Consider the following 17,119-nt stretch of genomic DNA (forward strand, 5'->3'; position numbering starts at 1 on the left):
GTCACCTGACACATACTCTCAATTAATGATGCGTATAACACATTTTAGTAAAGATAAAGATTTTAATAAAGTGGAGAGAAAATAAATTAAATGGGGTGTCGATTTTACCCCTATGGGGTGTCGGATTTACCCGCAGTGCCTAAAAGAAGCCACTTTGTTTTCCAAGTTTTGCAATCAATAATTTTTAATGAAATTCATTTTTTGAAGCGCTGACAAAATTAAGCCTTGTTAACAATTTTCCGAAGAAGAATTCTGTGTATAAATTATAATTTTATTGATTTTGTGGTAACCCAAAAAAAGAGTTAAGCTTAAGGTGTCGGTTTTAACCATAATTCCCCTACACGCCTTGTTCGCGACAAATTATGGAGTCTTTTAGACACGTATTAGAAATTATGATTAGGAAAAGCACTCAAACTTTTTATTTTGACCAATAGGTTTTTTTCCGAGAATGGTTTGAGGGCGTCGTTTTGAAAATACCGAAGTATTTTTAATTGTAATTAAAGTAATTTATTAAAGTGTTTAAAAATACTTTTGTTGTAATTAATGTTGATGTGCAATTACTTAAGTATTTAAAGTACATATTTGTATACCGTTTATTCAAAACGTCATATCTAAGGCCGCATACAGAGTTGCCGCGAGAAGCTGAGTTGGGGCTGGTACTGGCATTAGAGTGCGAGAAACCTGTGCAAATTGTTTGTTTCATATAGTATGATGGCAACAATTCATACGCTTATCATGGCAAGCTGAGCGAACAGATCTAATTGACACCAATCCATGTTTCCACAGAGAGAAAGGGAAAGGATTGCTCGGGCTGTTTGATGCGTGAGAAATAAGCTGGAGATTTTGAGGATATCTGGAGAAGGTTTGGAATGGGACGAAAAATAGATAAGCAAGTATCAGTCACTCGCGTAAGTAGATGACGAAGGAAATAGAAAAACTGGTATATTTTTCTACAGAGATATTCTAATTTATATATACAAAAATCAAATAAATACACTAAATACGCGTCGATTTCTTACCTCATGTAAGGAATCGAAAGTCTTATTGTAATGTTATAATCCATTTGATACAAACATTACAGTAAGGCGGGGCTGGTTGATGGAACGATGACCTCGGAACATGTCTGGCACTGTACACGAAATGGGTCATCGGAAAGTCAATTGAGCTAACACCTACCTAAATCCTTGAACCAACATGCAAACATCTTTTTTCTGTAAATCACTACCAGCTAGTGGGAGTTAGGATGGTTAACACACACACACACACAATACTGGGAGGGTCACCTGCTCTGGCGTATACAGCCAGGCTACTATCTAAGTTTGGGCCACGCTCGTGCCAGGCGCGGTTGCGGACCCGACGCAGCTGTGCGATTGTAGGAATAGCGGTATTGGATGTCTGTACGAGCTGAGTGCTGATTCACCGGATCGTGGTAGAGAAAAAAACGTGAACTATATCGGTGGTGATATCGTGGTTAGTGAACAATCGCTTCGTTCCTGTGACGTGAATAAAAAGTACTCCATACGTTTATTTTCCGCGATAGACAAATGCGATGTATTACGTTTTAATGGTTTAATTCGACTGACTCTCCTTGTCCTATTAAACCTAGGTCAGAGCGATGAGAGCTCAAGGGAATCAAAATCTCCTCTGCTTTGTGATATGCAAAACGAGAGCGATAGATCAAATCTCTGGGTAATTAATTTAAGGTAGACTAACAAATTGCGGCGTGGGCGTGAACATACCGCCCACCATTGAAATTTCAGTTTCAATTCAGCCTAACTCTTTTTGATGGTGTTGTCTAATTCTATCTACTCTAACTATAACTGAACAACTCAAAATTCAAATTTATTCTGATGAGATATTATTCGGATCTAGATGCAATTCCTCGACCAACGGTTGTGGGTAGATAGGTCGGATTTAACTATCGGCTGTGGGATGGCCGATCGGTGTGCTTCCATTGCTGGACGCCGGTATGATGCTAAAGCTGCTACACATCTTCGACCGATGGCTGGGGGTTGATAGGTTGGATTTGTTGAACTTTCCTCTCCTCCACTGACGTCGAGCGCATAGGTCTGACAACAAACAGCGACTTTAGATCGGAAAACATTTGGTCCAGAAAATTTATGGAAACTTAATACTTAACTTGTGAGAGGACCATAAGGCCCCCTCCCATCCAACATTGCCTGGTTTTCTGGGACCTCGAACAACTGGAACTAAACTTCGTTATGAGGTTGCTGGTTGTCTTGAATCGGCAAAACGCAGATACGTGTAATTGCCCGTTGATAAATGCCGTCCTTGGTGCGGATGTTGACTACACGGACGTGTCCGTCGGGTCCGGGTGTTGTGTCCACTATTCGTCCGAAACGCCACTTCATTGGTGGCAAATGGTCGTCTTTGACTAGCACCATCGTGCCAATGTGGACGTCGTTTCGTTCGTGTGTCCATCGAGTCCGCTGCTGAAGACCTGACAGGTATTCACTTGACCACCGCTTCCAGAGGCGACGGATGAATTCTTGAATCGTCTGCCACTGCGACAAACGATTGGTAGGGATTTCTTCGTAAGACGGTTCCACTATAGCAGTCAGTGGACGGTGTACTAAAAAATGTCCTGGCGTTAAAACATCCAAGTCTTCCGGATCATCGCTGAGTTGCGTGAGAGGCCTAAAGTTTAGGCAAGCCTCAACTTGCGTTAAAACAGTCTGCATCTGTTCGTTGGTCACCAGGGCATTCTTTAGTGTGCGGTAGAGATGCGTTTTCAGGGATTTAACCGCAGCCTCCCAAATACCACCGAAATGTGGCGAACGTGGAGGAATGAATCTGAACTGAATGCCTTCGTCCGAACACAGTCGAACAATTTGATCTCGGTTCTGTTGGGTGTGAAAGAGCTGCAAAAACTCGTACAAGGTTCTTCTGGCTCCGACAAAGTTGGTCGCATTGTCGCTAAATATGGTCTGGCTGCGAACCGTTTCAGTGAAGCGATGAAAGAATCGGTGGAGAGATCTCCAACGACTTCTAGATGCACGGCCATAGTTGACATGCAGACAAATACTGCAACAAAGCATTTTTGTGGAGCAGCCTTTCGATGCAATGGCCGCAGGTGAAATGGTCCACAAAAGTCTACTCCCTATTAAGGAATGGGAAGGTTGGCGATACGCGGACTGAGGGTAGGTCTGCCATTATTTGCTCCGAAAGATTTGGTTTACAGCGAAAGCAATTCAGGCAACGATGAGTTACGGTACGAGCAAGATTACGAAGTCTAGTAGGCCAAAATTTCGATCGCACTGCTGCCATCAGCAGCTGAGGTCCTGCGTGCAAAAACTTAACATGTTAGTGTCGTACTATCAGCAGCGTCAAAGGATGTTTACTGTCAAGAATCATCGGTTGTTTTTGGCTATATGGAATTGGAGCATTGTGTAGGCGGCCTCGAACTCGTAGTATACCGACGCCGAGAATTGGGGACAGCGATTTGAGCTTTGAAGTTGGTTTCACTTGGCCCGACGATTTTATGCTTCCAATGTCATTAGGGAATGATTCCTGCTGTGATACTCGTACACGGTTTTGGAGAGCCATCTCCAGCTCTACTGTGGTGAGTAGTCCATTCTGGCGGGATCTTCTGTCCTTTTCTCTGGCGTTAGAGATGAATCGACGAATATAACCGACTATACGAACGAGGTCGGTCAATGATGATTTCAGCTTGAAGATGTTCAAGGCTTCGTGCACAATTGGTAGCGAGGTAGCGGGGTTCTCCTCTAGTTGATCTGCGTCGAATATACAGTCGGATGTCCGAACAATATTTGGCCAGAATCTTTTCGGTTGGTTCAGCCACGCCGGACCTTTCCACCAAATGTCAAAATCGATTAGTAGTGCTGCCCTCATACCACGTGAAATAGCATCGGCCGGATTTTCGATCCCCGCCACGTGACCCCGGGTTCCGGGTGTAGTGATCTGTTGAATTTCGGCTACTCGGTTAGCCACAAACTTTTTCCATCGGTTGGGTGATGCGGCTAGCCAATGGACGACTATCATTGAATCCGTCCAGAAGAAAGTACGAGTGGAAGCTGGAAAACTGCTCTTCACTTTGTCATACAAATGACTGAGCAGTAGTGCCGATGAAAGTTCCAGGCGAGGTAAAGAGATTCTTCGTTGGCCCTCTCCAGTGTTTGTGGGAGCTACCTTCGATTTAGCGGTTAACAAATTTACAGAAGTCGATCCTGTAGCGGTTACAGTGCGAACGTATAGACAAGCACCGTAAGTGCGCTCGAATGCATCGCAAAACCTATGTAGTTCGATGGTTACTGGGTCTGCGTAAGAAACCGCCCATCGTGGAATTGAAAATGTCCGCAATACCTCCAAAACATCGCGAAACTCCTTCCAGGTATCTTGGAGCGTAGCGGTTAATGGCGTGTCCCAGGAAAGCTTGGACAACCACAACTGCCGCATAAACAGTTTCGAACGCAGAACTGTTGGGCCCACCAGACCGAGGGGGTCGAATAAACGCGCTGCATCGGACAGCACCAGCCGTTTGATGATAGGCGAGTCAACGGTCCACCTTGGTACCTGAAAGCGAAAGACGTCCTCGTCAGGTTGCCACAGAAGTCCTAGTGTTTTGACGGATGATGACGAAGAATCCAGTTACAGCACATTTCGGTCAGGCCCGTAGCCAGGAGTTTATTTCGGGAGGGGCTTAAAAAATTATTGCATAAAGCTTTTTTTATTTCGATTATAGAGGTTTTAACCTTATGGTTATTCGCCTTTTTTCGTGTTAGAAAATTTCTTTAGAAAAATTTCTAACCCTATATGTGCGGGGTTGATAAACGAACCCTGATGAGCTGCGTACAAGGCAATCGATTTACCAACTACGCTTTACCCGCCCCCTGCATAAAGCTTTTAGTTCTAATGACTTGATATTGTCACTAGAAGCTAAATGAAATTTTGAAAAGTTCTTATTGAAAACAATGCCAAATCTAAGACAATCCATGTTCTTACAACGAATTATTGATGTTTAATATGATATTTATCATTTATTAACAAGTTACAATTTACTCTCGTTGCAACAATGGATATTCTAGAGTTCTCAGTATTTATGCGCTAACCGAATATGACAATCCTTGACGGTGCTGGAAAACGCAAGGTGTTTTAAGCTGCACGTTTAAAAGTTGTAGAAGACGCTAAATCGAAATGAGTAGAAATATATCCATAAAATGTTCGATCGAAGAGAATGTCGAAATTTGCACAAAATCTTCTGATTTAGCAAGCGAATTGTAGATGGTTCAACTTCAATTTTCTTGATCTGGCGTCCTGTAACTATTACCAGTTCTAATGCATCATGCCAACATAATTTTTTGGCATATTCTATTTAAATGAAACTATTTTTGAGACTGGCCTTGGCCTAGCAGATCAGAACCCTAGGGGCAGATCACTTGTGATGCATTTTTAAAAATCGCCTAAATTAAATGCATTTCTTTCCATCAAAATAGAAATTCATAATGTATTTTGCGTTGCGTGTAAGACGTCAAAGCCCTACACAAACTAGCCCTACATTCAACAAAACGTCGAACAAAGTGAATCAACGTAGGACGTTTGTTAAACAAACTTTTCTGCGAGGAAGTGCAAAGTTGATGCAAAAATGGAAATTAAATGAATTTTTTGATGCAAGTTTGTTATACATTTCTAGAGTGATCTGCCCCTAGTCAAAACCCCAGTTAGGAAGGAGGATTTTGATCAATAGGATCAAAATATATGGATCATTCCACGTCAGATTTACAACCAAAATATTAATTCCTTCCAATTTTTTTTCTTGCATTCATTAGCTATAAATAATTGACACGTATTTTTTTTATTTTGGCTGAATATGATTTATTTTCAAGTTATTAGTTTTTAAACTTTTGAAGTTTATAACATTGATCATTTTTCAATCACTCGGAAACGATTGGATATATGGAAAAAAATATTAAATAAAAAAGTTGTGTTCTCTAACGAGCTTACTGAAAAAAATTGCAATTTCTTTTTGTTATATAACTTATGAAATTTGCAATTGTTTGAAACAAATTGATTTTTTTTAAAGTTGTGCCAATTTTTTTACTTATTATTAAGTATCATGTTAAAATAGTTGTGCAAAACTTTGGGAGTGCATATCAAAATACTTTGCGAGATATTACAATTATAAACTTAAAACAAAGCAATTTTACACCAAACGCCTAGTGATAGGTCTATTGTAAATGAAATATCTCGTAAAATACTTCGAATTCCTTCTGAAATTTGTACACAATCTTCTCGATATAATTATAAATTATTTGAAAATGCTAAAAATATTTTTTTGGTTCTATCCTGAAAAAAATTATTTGTTACTAATATTTGCATAATTCATCAATTATATAACAAAAACAAATATTACAAAAAAAATCCGGCGAGATCATCCGAAAACGCAGCTTTTATTATTTAATGCTTAATGTCTTAATTTAATGTCCAATTTTATTAAATTTATAAAACTTTTAAAAATATTATTAAAAGTCGATAGTTGCATGCATATGATTTATGGACTCCCAAAAGGCTTAACCAATTGCCGTATAAATTTATACATAGTTGGAATTTGTTATGGAGCGTGTTTTTTTGTGCTATTGGTTGGGGATTATCTGCCTACAAGATGGTGCTTCGGAACAAAACGCGCGATGGGTACTAGCTAGTATTTTATAGAGTTAAAAAACTCATAACTTGAAAAAAATATCAAATTCAGCCAAACTAAAAAAATCGTGTCTATAATTTTCAGCTAAAAATGCAAAAAACATTTGAGGGAACTAAAATTATAGTTGTAAATCGTGGAAAGACTCGCATTCTGCAAATTTAAGACTTTTTTGGGGGTATTCAAATGTTAAAAGCAAATATTTTTTAAAAGTCCCCCAAAAACAAATTTATTTTGATTACATAACTATATTAAGAAGATTATGTGAAAATTTCAGAATGGAACTCGAAGTGTTTCTCGAGATATTTCAGTTGTAACAGACCTATCACTGGGCGTTTAGTGTAAAATTGCCTTGTTTTATGTTTACAATTGTAATATCTCGCAAAGAATTTCACTGCCAAATTTTTACACAATCTTTTTAACATGATTTTTAATACTTAAAGAAAATAATAAATAAAAAATATGGTCCAACTTTTAAAAAATTCAATTTGTTTCAAGTAATTGCAAATTTCATAAGTTATATAACAAAAAATGGAGGATGGAGGAGGATCTTTGGTGATGTGATGTGATTTTTTTTGTTAAGCTTATTTGAAAACGTAACTTTTTTTATTTAATATTTTTTTCATATAGCTAGTCGTTTCCGAGTTATCAGTGATTGAAAAATGTTCAATTTTATTGACTTCAAAAGTTCAAAAGCTAATAACTTGAAAAAAAAAATATAATATTTAGTCAAAACAAAAAATACGCGTCAATTATTATTAGCTAAAGAATGTAAGAAAACATTTTGGAAGGAATTGAAATTTTGGTTGTAAATCTGACGTGCAATGACTTATGTATTTCAATGATTTAATCAACTAAAGGTAACTGCCCGGAATTTAATCTATTCAAGAAAATTATCCACAAATCGAATGAAAATCACTTAACACTGATTACTACTATCATCTAATTTACGTAAAATTTTACTAAATGCTTCATTGCTGACACCAACAACATAACTAGAAACTATAAATGTGAACAAGCTCAATAATTTCAGCATCTCTTCATTTCGACACATGAAAGGGAATACATCGCACTTACTTCCCCTCGATTTCAATTTATTGATCCCTTTTTGCTTTTTTTCTGCATGATGTCTTATCATCTTATTCCATAAAGACCAAAAATAAAACGAAAGACTGTCATATACTGAAAACATAAAATCGATACAATAATCCCACCTTATTGACTTATAGACTCAACTAGTTACAACGTTTTAGTCGCTCTCCGTGATAACCTACTGATGTCTGATCAATCTATCGACACGTCGTTTTCAAACTTACATAGGCATTAATTAGAAACCACCGAAAGCGACTGAAATGCTGCTGGTGGTTGCAACATTATGTGGTTTAGCATCAATTGATCAATTGACATCCGAAGGAAAGTAAGTGTAAAATCACGTCAGGTAGTCCTACCGCTACTGTGTACGTTTCTGTATATCAACAAAATTAGTAATATACGATTCGTGGGTTGATGAACACCTCCGGAAAACCGCCGGTTTACCACTTTTTGGCTTGTTTACTTTTTCACGTTTTTCTTGCTTATTGTTCGATTTTCCAGACTAACAGTGTTTTCGCATTCCCCACATAAAATGAAATTGAGTGTCAATAGAAATACTATTGCATTAAAATGATGCGAAAATAAAAAAAAACTGTCGTCTCGGCTACAACTATGTCATCAGCTAACTGAATTATTTTTGTTTAGCGCGCTTGAGTGAGATGCCTGACGTTTATATTAAGCGTAGAGTGCTCTAATCTATTACAGAAATCCAATTTCCGTATGATTTAACTAACTTTCTTTATTCAGGCCAATATCTAGCATAACATGAGTTTTGTTAGATGCAATCACTAGCGATAAATGTTAATTTTGGGACAGTTTTTGTACTCAGTTTTCTATGAAACTTCTAAATTTTTATTATATAATTCGTTTATTTGAGTCGGCTCAATGCATTAGCTGTTGACCTGTTTACTGGCTGCGAAATATTTTTCATAACCAAACGCGTCTTGGTGGTCGTTCATTTCATCTCGTACACTTCCGTATTATTATCGTGGTAACTGCCATGTCCATGTTCGCAAATATCTGATTTCATCTTTGTTTTGTCCCCTTACGGGCCACCAGTGTCGACTTCCTCAATGATGATGCTAACTGTTAATTTTGATATACTAGGCGCAGTTTTTGCCGTCAATATTATATGAACAGCAGCCACAAATTTGGCAATTGTTTGTTTTTCAGGTAATAGTATTGGAGACTATGGATGTGCAAAGATGTAACGTGTATAATGATACTATAGCATTGCGTTTTGTACGTGCAGGGTCAGCTAGGACGAAATCCTAGCTGACCCTGCCCGTCTTATTCCTAGATGTGTCCTTTATAATAAATTCCATTTTTTTCCAAATGTGACAGGAATCTTTTAATGGCCACGGTTCAAGTAAGCTAAGTTTGTTTATTGGGGCTTTAACCTCTTGGTCGTTCGCCCGCGGTTCAAGTAAGTGGTATCAGATCTTGTAGCCGAACATTGATTTTCTCATCATCCATATAGATGAGAATCAACCACGTGTTACATGTTGTAATGCACACTGACTGGTTTCGCCTGGGCTAATTTGTTAAATAACATAAGTACTGAATGCCTGACAAGGTAGAACACGTTAAAGGCGAAGTTCGTAAGCATAAGCTCTATTTTCACCTTCAGCAAATAGTTCCCAGCATGAATATTCGGTCTTATGCAAAAATTCCGGAAGTAAATAGCCTCCAGGTTTGGCTGGAGCACCACTTCTTGCTTCTGCGATTCAATCATCCGACGGATCACCCCAGCAAGAATTAAAGTAACAGTTTCTTTTGTTCTTCCGACGAGTCACACAATATGAAAGGAAGTGTGTTATCAGACTCGGCATACTGAGTAGATATCGTGACCGATGTCTTCGGTAGTTCGAAATAGCAATCTTCCTGACCATCTCCCATTAACCCTTAAAGGCGCAAGCCAATTTTTTTCATATTTTCTGAAAATTGTCTCACGGTTTTAATACGTTGCTACGATAATTTTGAGATGGTTTTTGCAATGTTGTTTTAAAACAACATTGCGCATTTAAGGGTTAATTTGTTGAAACCAAACGAGATACAATTTTTTACGAGTTACCGAAAAACATGTTGCTTCTTAAATTTATTTTTGAAAAATATCGGGGGGGGCTTTAGCCCCTTAGCCCCCCCTCTGGCTACGTGCCTGATTTCGGTCATCTCGCAATTCTGTTGGAATGTTGTTTAAAATGACGGGGTTGTTCGATGCCCACTTGTTGCAATTTGAAACCGGCCGATTGCAACAGACCGATCAGCTGATTGTATAGCTCAACTCCTTCTTCTTCCGTCGTGACGCCACAGAGCAGATCATCAATATAGAAATTTTTGAATAGCATTTTAGCTGCCATGGGATGTTGCGATTTCCCGCCTTCGGCGAGTTGTTGCGGGTTGCGAGGAACGGTGTCGATGCTGTACCGTAGGTTACAGTCAATAATTCGAATGCTCGAACTGTTTCGTCCGCGGAATCACGCCACAAGATAAGTTGCAAGTGTCGATAGGATGGATGTATCCACACTTGCCGATACATTTTCTCCAGATCAGCTACAATAGCGAAACGTTCAAGCCGGAATCGGAGAAGCATACTATATAGGTCGTCTTGTACGACCGGCCCAACCAATAAAGTGTCGTTCAGGGACAGTCCAGTGTCACTAGCACACGAAGCGTCGAAAACGACTCGTAGTTTCGTTGTCACGCTGTCCGGTCGTTCAATACAGTGATGAGGCATGTAGTAGGGTTTTTTCCTAAGTGGAAGGGAATCGGTTGTGGGGTCGATTTGTACCATATGCCCAAGTGCAATGTACAATGTACAATGATTCGACTGGTGGGTTCGCTGCTTCACACGCGTGCAAATCGCCGGCGGTCGGCAATCTAATGGAGGCGTTACCCAACAAACATTTCGTGGTTTTATAAACGTTTTAACAGTTGATTTATTTAGCTCTAGCTCAACTTGGGAAGTATAGGCGTAATCATATATCGTTTATTCCACCCATAAGCATCTGGATTTGGAGAATTTATTCAGCTTTTCTGTTTAAGACACATTAAAGAACAATTCTTCAGCATGTATACAGCCTGAAGAAAACCACAGTGCAGATTTATCAATAAACCTTTTCGTTACTGCTATTCAGCTGAGAGAATTATCATAGGACAATATTAAAAATGATATTTAATTTCAAGTTACGTACGCCATCAATCTCTTTGTAAGCTATCTTTTTTATTAATGTTACGTTACCGTTAGAGAAAAATTGCATTACCTTGTTGGATATCATATCACTATCTGGATTCGAACCCGCAACCTGTTCAATACTAAGCACTTACCTTAATGTCTGCACCAATCTTGCATACATCGAATGCTTAAGATTTCACCGATGTACCGAAAAGTCTAGGCTGCTGAATAGAGTCTGTACAAAGGCTACAGTAGCCTTTTGTAGATTAGAGTGAACCTAGTTGGCTTGGATTCGAATCCCAACCTACGATAATTTTTTTTATTCGATAATTTTTTTATTTGATAATTTTTAGAACATTCAGGAGTATTTAATTAGACAATTTACTAGTTTCGAAAACTGATGATTGTAGACGTGTTTGTATTCAACATGAGGACTTACGGTTGTCGCAAAACATTTAGATAAGTAAAAATGGGTGTCATATGAAAGAGATGGTAACCAGGGCCGGCGGAAAGCGTGGGTAGTATGGGTAGTACTACCCACTCGAAAATAACCGAGTGGGTAATTACCCACTCAAAATGTTGAACCATTTTAAAAAAATTAGATGCACAACGCATGTATCTCGCACTATACACATTTGATAACATCGATGTACCACAATTCCATTTGCATAAACGAACGTGATTAATGTGAATGTAATGTAAGTGTGTGCATTACGAAAAGGGGAAACAATCTTTACTAATGGACCCCTCACCCTATGCTTTCTACCCACTCGGGCGTAAAGTTTTTCGCCGCCCCTGGGTAACTGAATGATGGAGTGAAGCGATTTATAATTCTAAGGTGGCAATCTTCTCGCTTTATTTACCACTCCCTGCAAAATAATTTTCTTTTCAATGTGATTTTTTTTGGTAAGCGGAAGTCGCTGTTCGAATTAAATATTTTATATATTTATATCGATTAATTTTTATTGGAATGAAAATACGTTTAAACTCATTGTACCTTTGTCTGCATATTGATAAGTAAAAAAATTTCATGGTAACAATGCTAGTGTCAAAAATTTACAGAAACGTTCGAACAAATAGTTTCTCTTGTGATCTATATAAGAATTCATGTTTTACAAGTAAACAGACCATTTTGATTAAAAAGTAAATTTACATACACAATACATACATATACATACACAAGGGCGCGTGTGATTTGGTAAGCTTGTACATTGAAAAATTTACTTATTACTCGGCTGTGCGGGGATTTAGCTGAGTTCAACTAAGTGTGTATGTATATGCAAGTCATTGGAATGTTCTTTTTAGGTTTGCTAATGCATCGAACCAACTTGATAACTTCTTTTTGTTAGCAATGACATTTTTCAGGACGAAATTGAAATTGTAAATCAACTACATGAAATTATAAAAAACTGTATAAATGTTATAAGAGCAAAACATTGAAGCAACAAATAGAATAAGAAAAGGGTTCTAAATGTGCCAATTTGAGAAGTTCTTCACTTAAAAGTAAAAAAAAATAATGTGCGTGAATTGGGACTCGAACCCAGGTCGGTTATCAATAGTCATGCAAACCATGACTTATTGTGTCACTTTTAGAGTAGGAGCAATTCCCTTTATTAAACACATAATTCAGCTAAAAGTCAAAAGTGGTATAAAGGCAAATGTATAAGTAGAAAAAAAACCTTTTGAAGACATGTAGTACAGATTAATGAATAAAAGCAATAGTATTGGCAACAGAATCATTTATTCAACTCGTAATTCTGGGTTCCACTTGGGTCCTAAAAAAACTGCAAACTCTGAGCTCGATCAGTGACATTATATTTTTGCGCCCGGAGCAGGAATCTAATTTTTGTTCAACCCTATTGGGCATGTGACCAGCAGTTGTATTGGTTCGGATGTGAGTGAGTGATTTGGTCCATTGTTGCTAGATCACGGACGGCTAAGAGATGGTAACCGATGATTATCGATGTTAAAGCAACTGTAGTTCGTCACAAGCAGCAATGAATTATCAATTTTCAATTTTCCCCATTAGCTTCCTGATATTTACCATGAAAGGATTAACTTTCGAGAAATGGAAGCTCTAACCCTCTAAACTACTTTACCTGGTAATTTGTCGTTGTGAAATTCATGTTAACTTCGGCAAACATCATTATAGGTTAATTACGAGGGGCAATCATACCCCACAACACAACAACAGGTATCTAAACATTCCCGTTTGAACCTCGCTTAGGACCGCCATGACGCTGATATCAATTTCGGTCGTATTACTGCTCGAAATGCTCCTTTGGACACCAGTCATGGCTTATCCCTGTGTGTTGAAAGACTGTTCGCAGCTATACGAGACGAAAGCGAACTGCTCTCCGTTCGTCTACGTATATCAAAATATAAAACTACGACGACCAAACGTTTTACGTGAATGGTCCGAATTGCACTTTGTTACCGCGTTGAACGATTCTTCAGAAGAGCTGTTGGTTCCCACTATTGTGAAGCTCTCAGACAACGATTCCGCCTATGTGCAGGAAGTAATTTGCCGTTCAAAGCGCGTTGGAGCCACTATGCATTTTGAGATTCGGTCGATTGAAAGCAGTATAAATAAATGGTGGTGTTTAGAACCCCCAACAAATCTATCGGAGAAGTGCTACAACCTTCAAAAAATCTACATTACAGCTATAGATAATAGAACAATGACAATAGAAAACTTAAATTCGAGTGTGAAGCGTGTAACACTTGATAACGGTTACTCGATTCAAAAGAATTATTCCTGTAAAGGTTTGAAAAAAGAAATCGAAAAAAGAAGTCGTCGAACAATTAGTTATTGCGAAGCTATCATTAACAGAAAGCAGAAAAGTATGGTGGCTGAGCTGATTGCGATATTAGGATTGGTGCTGTTTTCGATTATCGGATCTATCTACGGCATAGCTGCGGCAATTCCAAAACAAAATTCTTAAAAATATGTTCTCAAATATATGATTATTCATTTGGAATGTGTTTTCTTATTCATATACAACGAAAATTACTTCAGTGGCTATTCAAGAATTCAAAGGTCTAGCAAACTTGAAGATCCTAATCACGTTAATCGAAGGTGTTCTGCACTAACTGTATGTTTGCAAGGTGTCGAAGAAATCGGACTAAGTAGAATAATCTCATTGCAAAAGCCCGTCCCAGGATACCCGCAAAAACTCGTCCAAGGATTACCTGCAGTTGCTCATCAAATCGTGTTGCATCGTGCTGGATGAGTACCCCAGTACTCCCTGGACAGGAACATTTCAGTGTCATGTCCAAGTTTACCGTTCCAACGTAGGTTTGAGAGAGAAAAAAATGTCCAGATTCGCCCTTACATATCTGGTCTGGCAGGCGATTTGTGGGAGCTGTGAAACAATTCAACTTAGTTACGGTAGAATCTGGCGTCCTGCCAATATTAACCTATGCGTCTCCATGACACTTTTCACAAGTACTCAATTGGCTTCATAGTTCATACAATCGACCGATTTTAACCAAACTACTTGGGAACTAAACTATTGGGAATTCATTCAAGTTTCATAAGCTGTAACCCTAGCACTTAGCCAGAAAAAAGTTTCGGGAAAGGCCCAAGAGTTTAGAAAGACAATACCAGTTCTCAAAACATATGCCAGAAATGATGTTCCGATATACACTGAATTTTTTATGCGTTATTTTTCCAGTGAATTCATTTGCTTCATTTTCAGTTGTAGTTTTCGCTCGGGTTCGTTCGCTGCGTCAGGTTGCTTTATTTCTTTTTTCTATGCAAGCAGATTGCTTCATAGGTGAAGAAAGCTGTCTTATAAATGGCGATCGGACGGGTCGAAATGTGATTTTTTCCATTCTTTTCATTCTCGAGTAAGCACGACAAGAAACTACTGGATCGATCTAAGAGAACTGTGAGTCGTGTGACTAAAAAGTAGAATGAAACTCTCATAACCGCCCACAGCTACCATTCGGAAAATCAAGGATGATATTTCAGATAATAATTTGCCGAAAAAACTGAACACTAACCGCTGTACTGTTGGCGAATTCGTCTCTACAAATGTTATCGAGAAAATAGACAACCCAACCTATGCCTCAAGCCTTATTCACGAAAAAGAATTATTGTTTGGCAAGGGATCTGTTCATCTGACAAGAAAACCAGCGTTTTTGTGACGGATAAGACTACGAATTTGGAAGCATTAAAAATGGAGTGCCATAACGAACTGATTTCATTTTTAGTTAAGCCCCGTGATGGGGCTACTTACGTTTAGGACATATCTGTAATGTCTGACATAGACTATGAGTTGAATCCCACCTTTATAACAACCTTATTGTAGTCGCACAGTTTGTATTGTAGATGAATCTTGAAATAAAGTTAGTTGTGTTTGAGACGACCGCGGAAACGAACGTGTACCAGATATTACCGATCCGAAAAAGTTACCTCTCAACAATATCTAGCTAGTGATCATTGTAGCGAAAAGGAGCTCAACTGTCAAACGCCTTCGATCGTAATGAAGTGAGGTGCAAAATTTGCTGTCTCCTTCTAACTCTTCAAGCACGTGTTTTTGTTTGAAGTATAACTATTACAATATGAAATATGTTTAGGTTATGTTAAAATATGATCATAAAACTACTTTATGACTTTTATTTTATATTCAGAACATCAAGATCTATAAAAAAACGCTTTTAATCCACCTAACAGTGTGATGAGACATTTCTTATAACTCTTATCACTCTCTTCGGATATTATATCGTTTGAGAACATTTAGAACTTGATGCTTCGCGATGTTTTTGATAACACATACTACATGGGATAGTGGCAGGACTCAGAGAATCGCTCAAATCAGCATATCATCAGTGCTAGAAATCTCAAACCAAATCAATGGGAAAGCGAAAAAATGGCCCATAAAATAGACATACCAACGAATTATTGTTAATGCTCTGTTAATAAAATATCTATATTGTGGTGGGAAAACTGAATTTTCCTAAAGGGGTTATATATTGTACTGAGCCAAAAAAATCGAATTTTTTTTTGAATCGATTTAAAATTTATACTTTACTCAAATTTCCAACGCGACTGAGAACTAAGAAATCGACGCTTTTCTTGAAAAGGGCGATACTAGCAGTGATACCATTCAAAGAAAATCAACAGTGAATATTTCCAGACTTGGTTTTATTTCCTATTTAAGAACTATTGTGTTTTTTACATCCTAGATTGCATGATTCAGTGATCGAAACCCAAAACTTTATAAAGTATTTGAAATTATAAAATTTACAGTTTTTTTACAATAACTACCGTTCTACACCACCGATTTCGTCCGTGTTTTTTCAATAGCGATCATTGTTACTATTTACAGCTGGTATCAGCTTGATAATCCTAAAAAAACACTAAAATAACCGTTTCGCCCCTAAACTGATAGCAAAAAATTATCGCCCTGTTTGTTTGCATGGAGCGTGGAGGGCGAAACTTTAAATAAACAAACAAAAATACAGTTTAGTCCGTTGCATTTTTTGCTGTAGTTTAAGAAAGCAATATCGTAGAATCCAAATTTTTAGGTTAATTTGTTGCGTTTCAAAGCCCTCATTCGCATGTATGAAAAAAGCCCTATGTTTACATTTGTAAGTATCGCCCTTTTCACAAAAAAGCGTTGAAATGAAATCGCAGCTCCTGATATCACGCTATCTCTGAAGTGCATGCGTGCATAGTCCAAATTTTACTTCGACATCGACTTTTTCTAAAGGTGACTTCCCAGTAGTATTCTTGATTTGAATTATTATCGCTAATCCTAATGCCAAAGAACAAATAAAAACCTCTCGAAAACGAACCGTTTGGGAAAATCATCATCATTACTGGAATTTTCATTTTCACGAAACTTTTCGATAGCCTTCCGTCACTTGCGTTAATGCACTGGGTGCACAGTGCTCCGAAAATCTAGCGAAATCGTCTTAGGGCACCAGCGGGTCTAATTCAGAGCCATTTGCGCGGCGAGTTAAATCTGTAAAGAATACTAAAAAATAATTTCTATTCCATAATTTTCAGTTCAGCAATTCGAGAGATCGTGCTCACCGCAAGCCATGAAAAATAGACTACGTTGTGAAGCGATGGTCACTATTTATTAAAAAATCACGGTTAAATAAAAAATTAAACTATTAAAAAATTTCAAATAGTTTATAATTTTCACAAACTTATTAGGAAA

At 38.0% G+C, this 17,119-nt stretch overlaps 1 protein-coding gene across 1 annotated transcript; it reads right to left on the reverse strand.

The window, feature by feature from the left end:
- Positions 1–2,210: 2,210 nt before the first annotated feature.
- On the reverse strand, positions 2,211–10,505 carry LOC131688387 (uncharacterized). Its single transcript, XM_058972597.1, has 4 exons — positions 10,300–10,505; positions 9,994–10,189; positions 3,337–4,554; positions 2,211–2,864 (listed from the first exon to the last, which is right to left on the reverse strand). The coding sequence occupies exons 1-4, from the start codon at positions 10,503–10,505 to the stop codon at positions 2,211–2,213; spliced, it is 2,274 nt and encodes a 757-aa protein (XP_058828580.1).
- Positions 10,506–17,119: the final 6,614 nt, after the last annotated feature.

This window comes from Topomyia yanbarensis, chromosome 3, assembly GCF_030247195.1.
Source record: "Topomyia yanbarensis strain Yona2022 chromosome 3, ASM3024719v1, whole genome shotgun sequence".
Lineage (NCBI taxonomy): Eukaryota > Metazoa > Arthropoda > Insecta > Diptera > Culicidae > Topomyia > Topomyia yanbarensis.

Coding starts and splice junctions, on each gene's coding strand:
- LOC131688387 (XM_058972597.1), bottom strand. CDS start 10,505: ATGCCTCATCACTGTATTGAACGACCGGACAGCGTGACAACGAAACTA. Junction 4,555..9,993: donor CCGGTTTCAAATTGCAACAA/GTGGGCATCGAA, acceptor TTTCGCTTTCAG/GTACCAAGGTGGACCGTTGA. Junction 2,865..3,336: donor ATCCTTTGACGCTGCTGATA/GTACGACACTAA, acceptor CACACCCAACAG/AACCGAGATCAAATTGTTCG.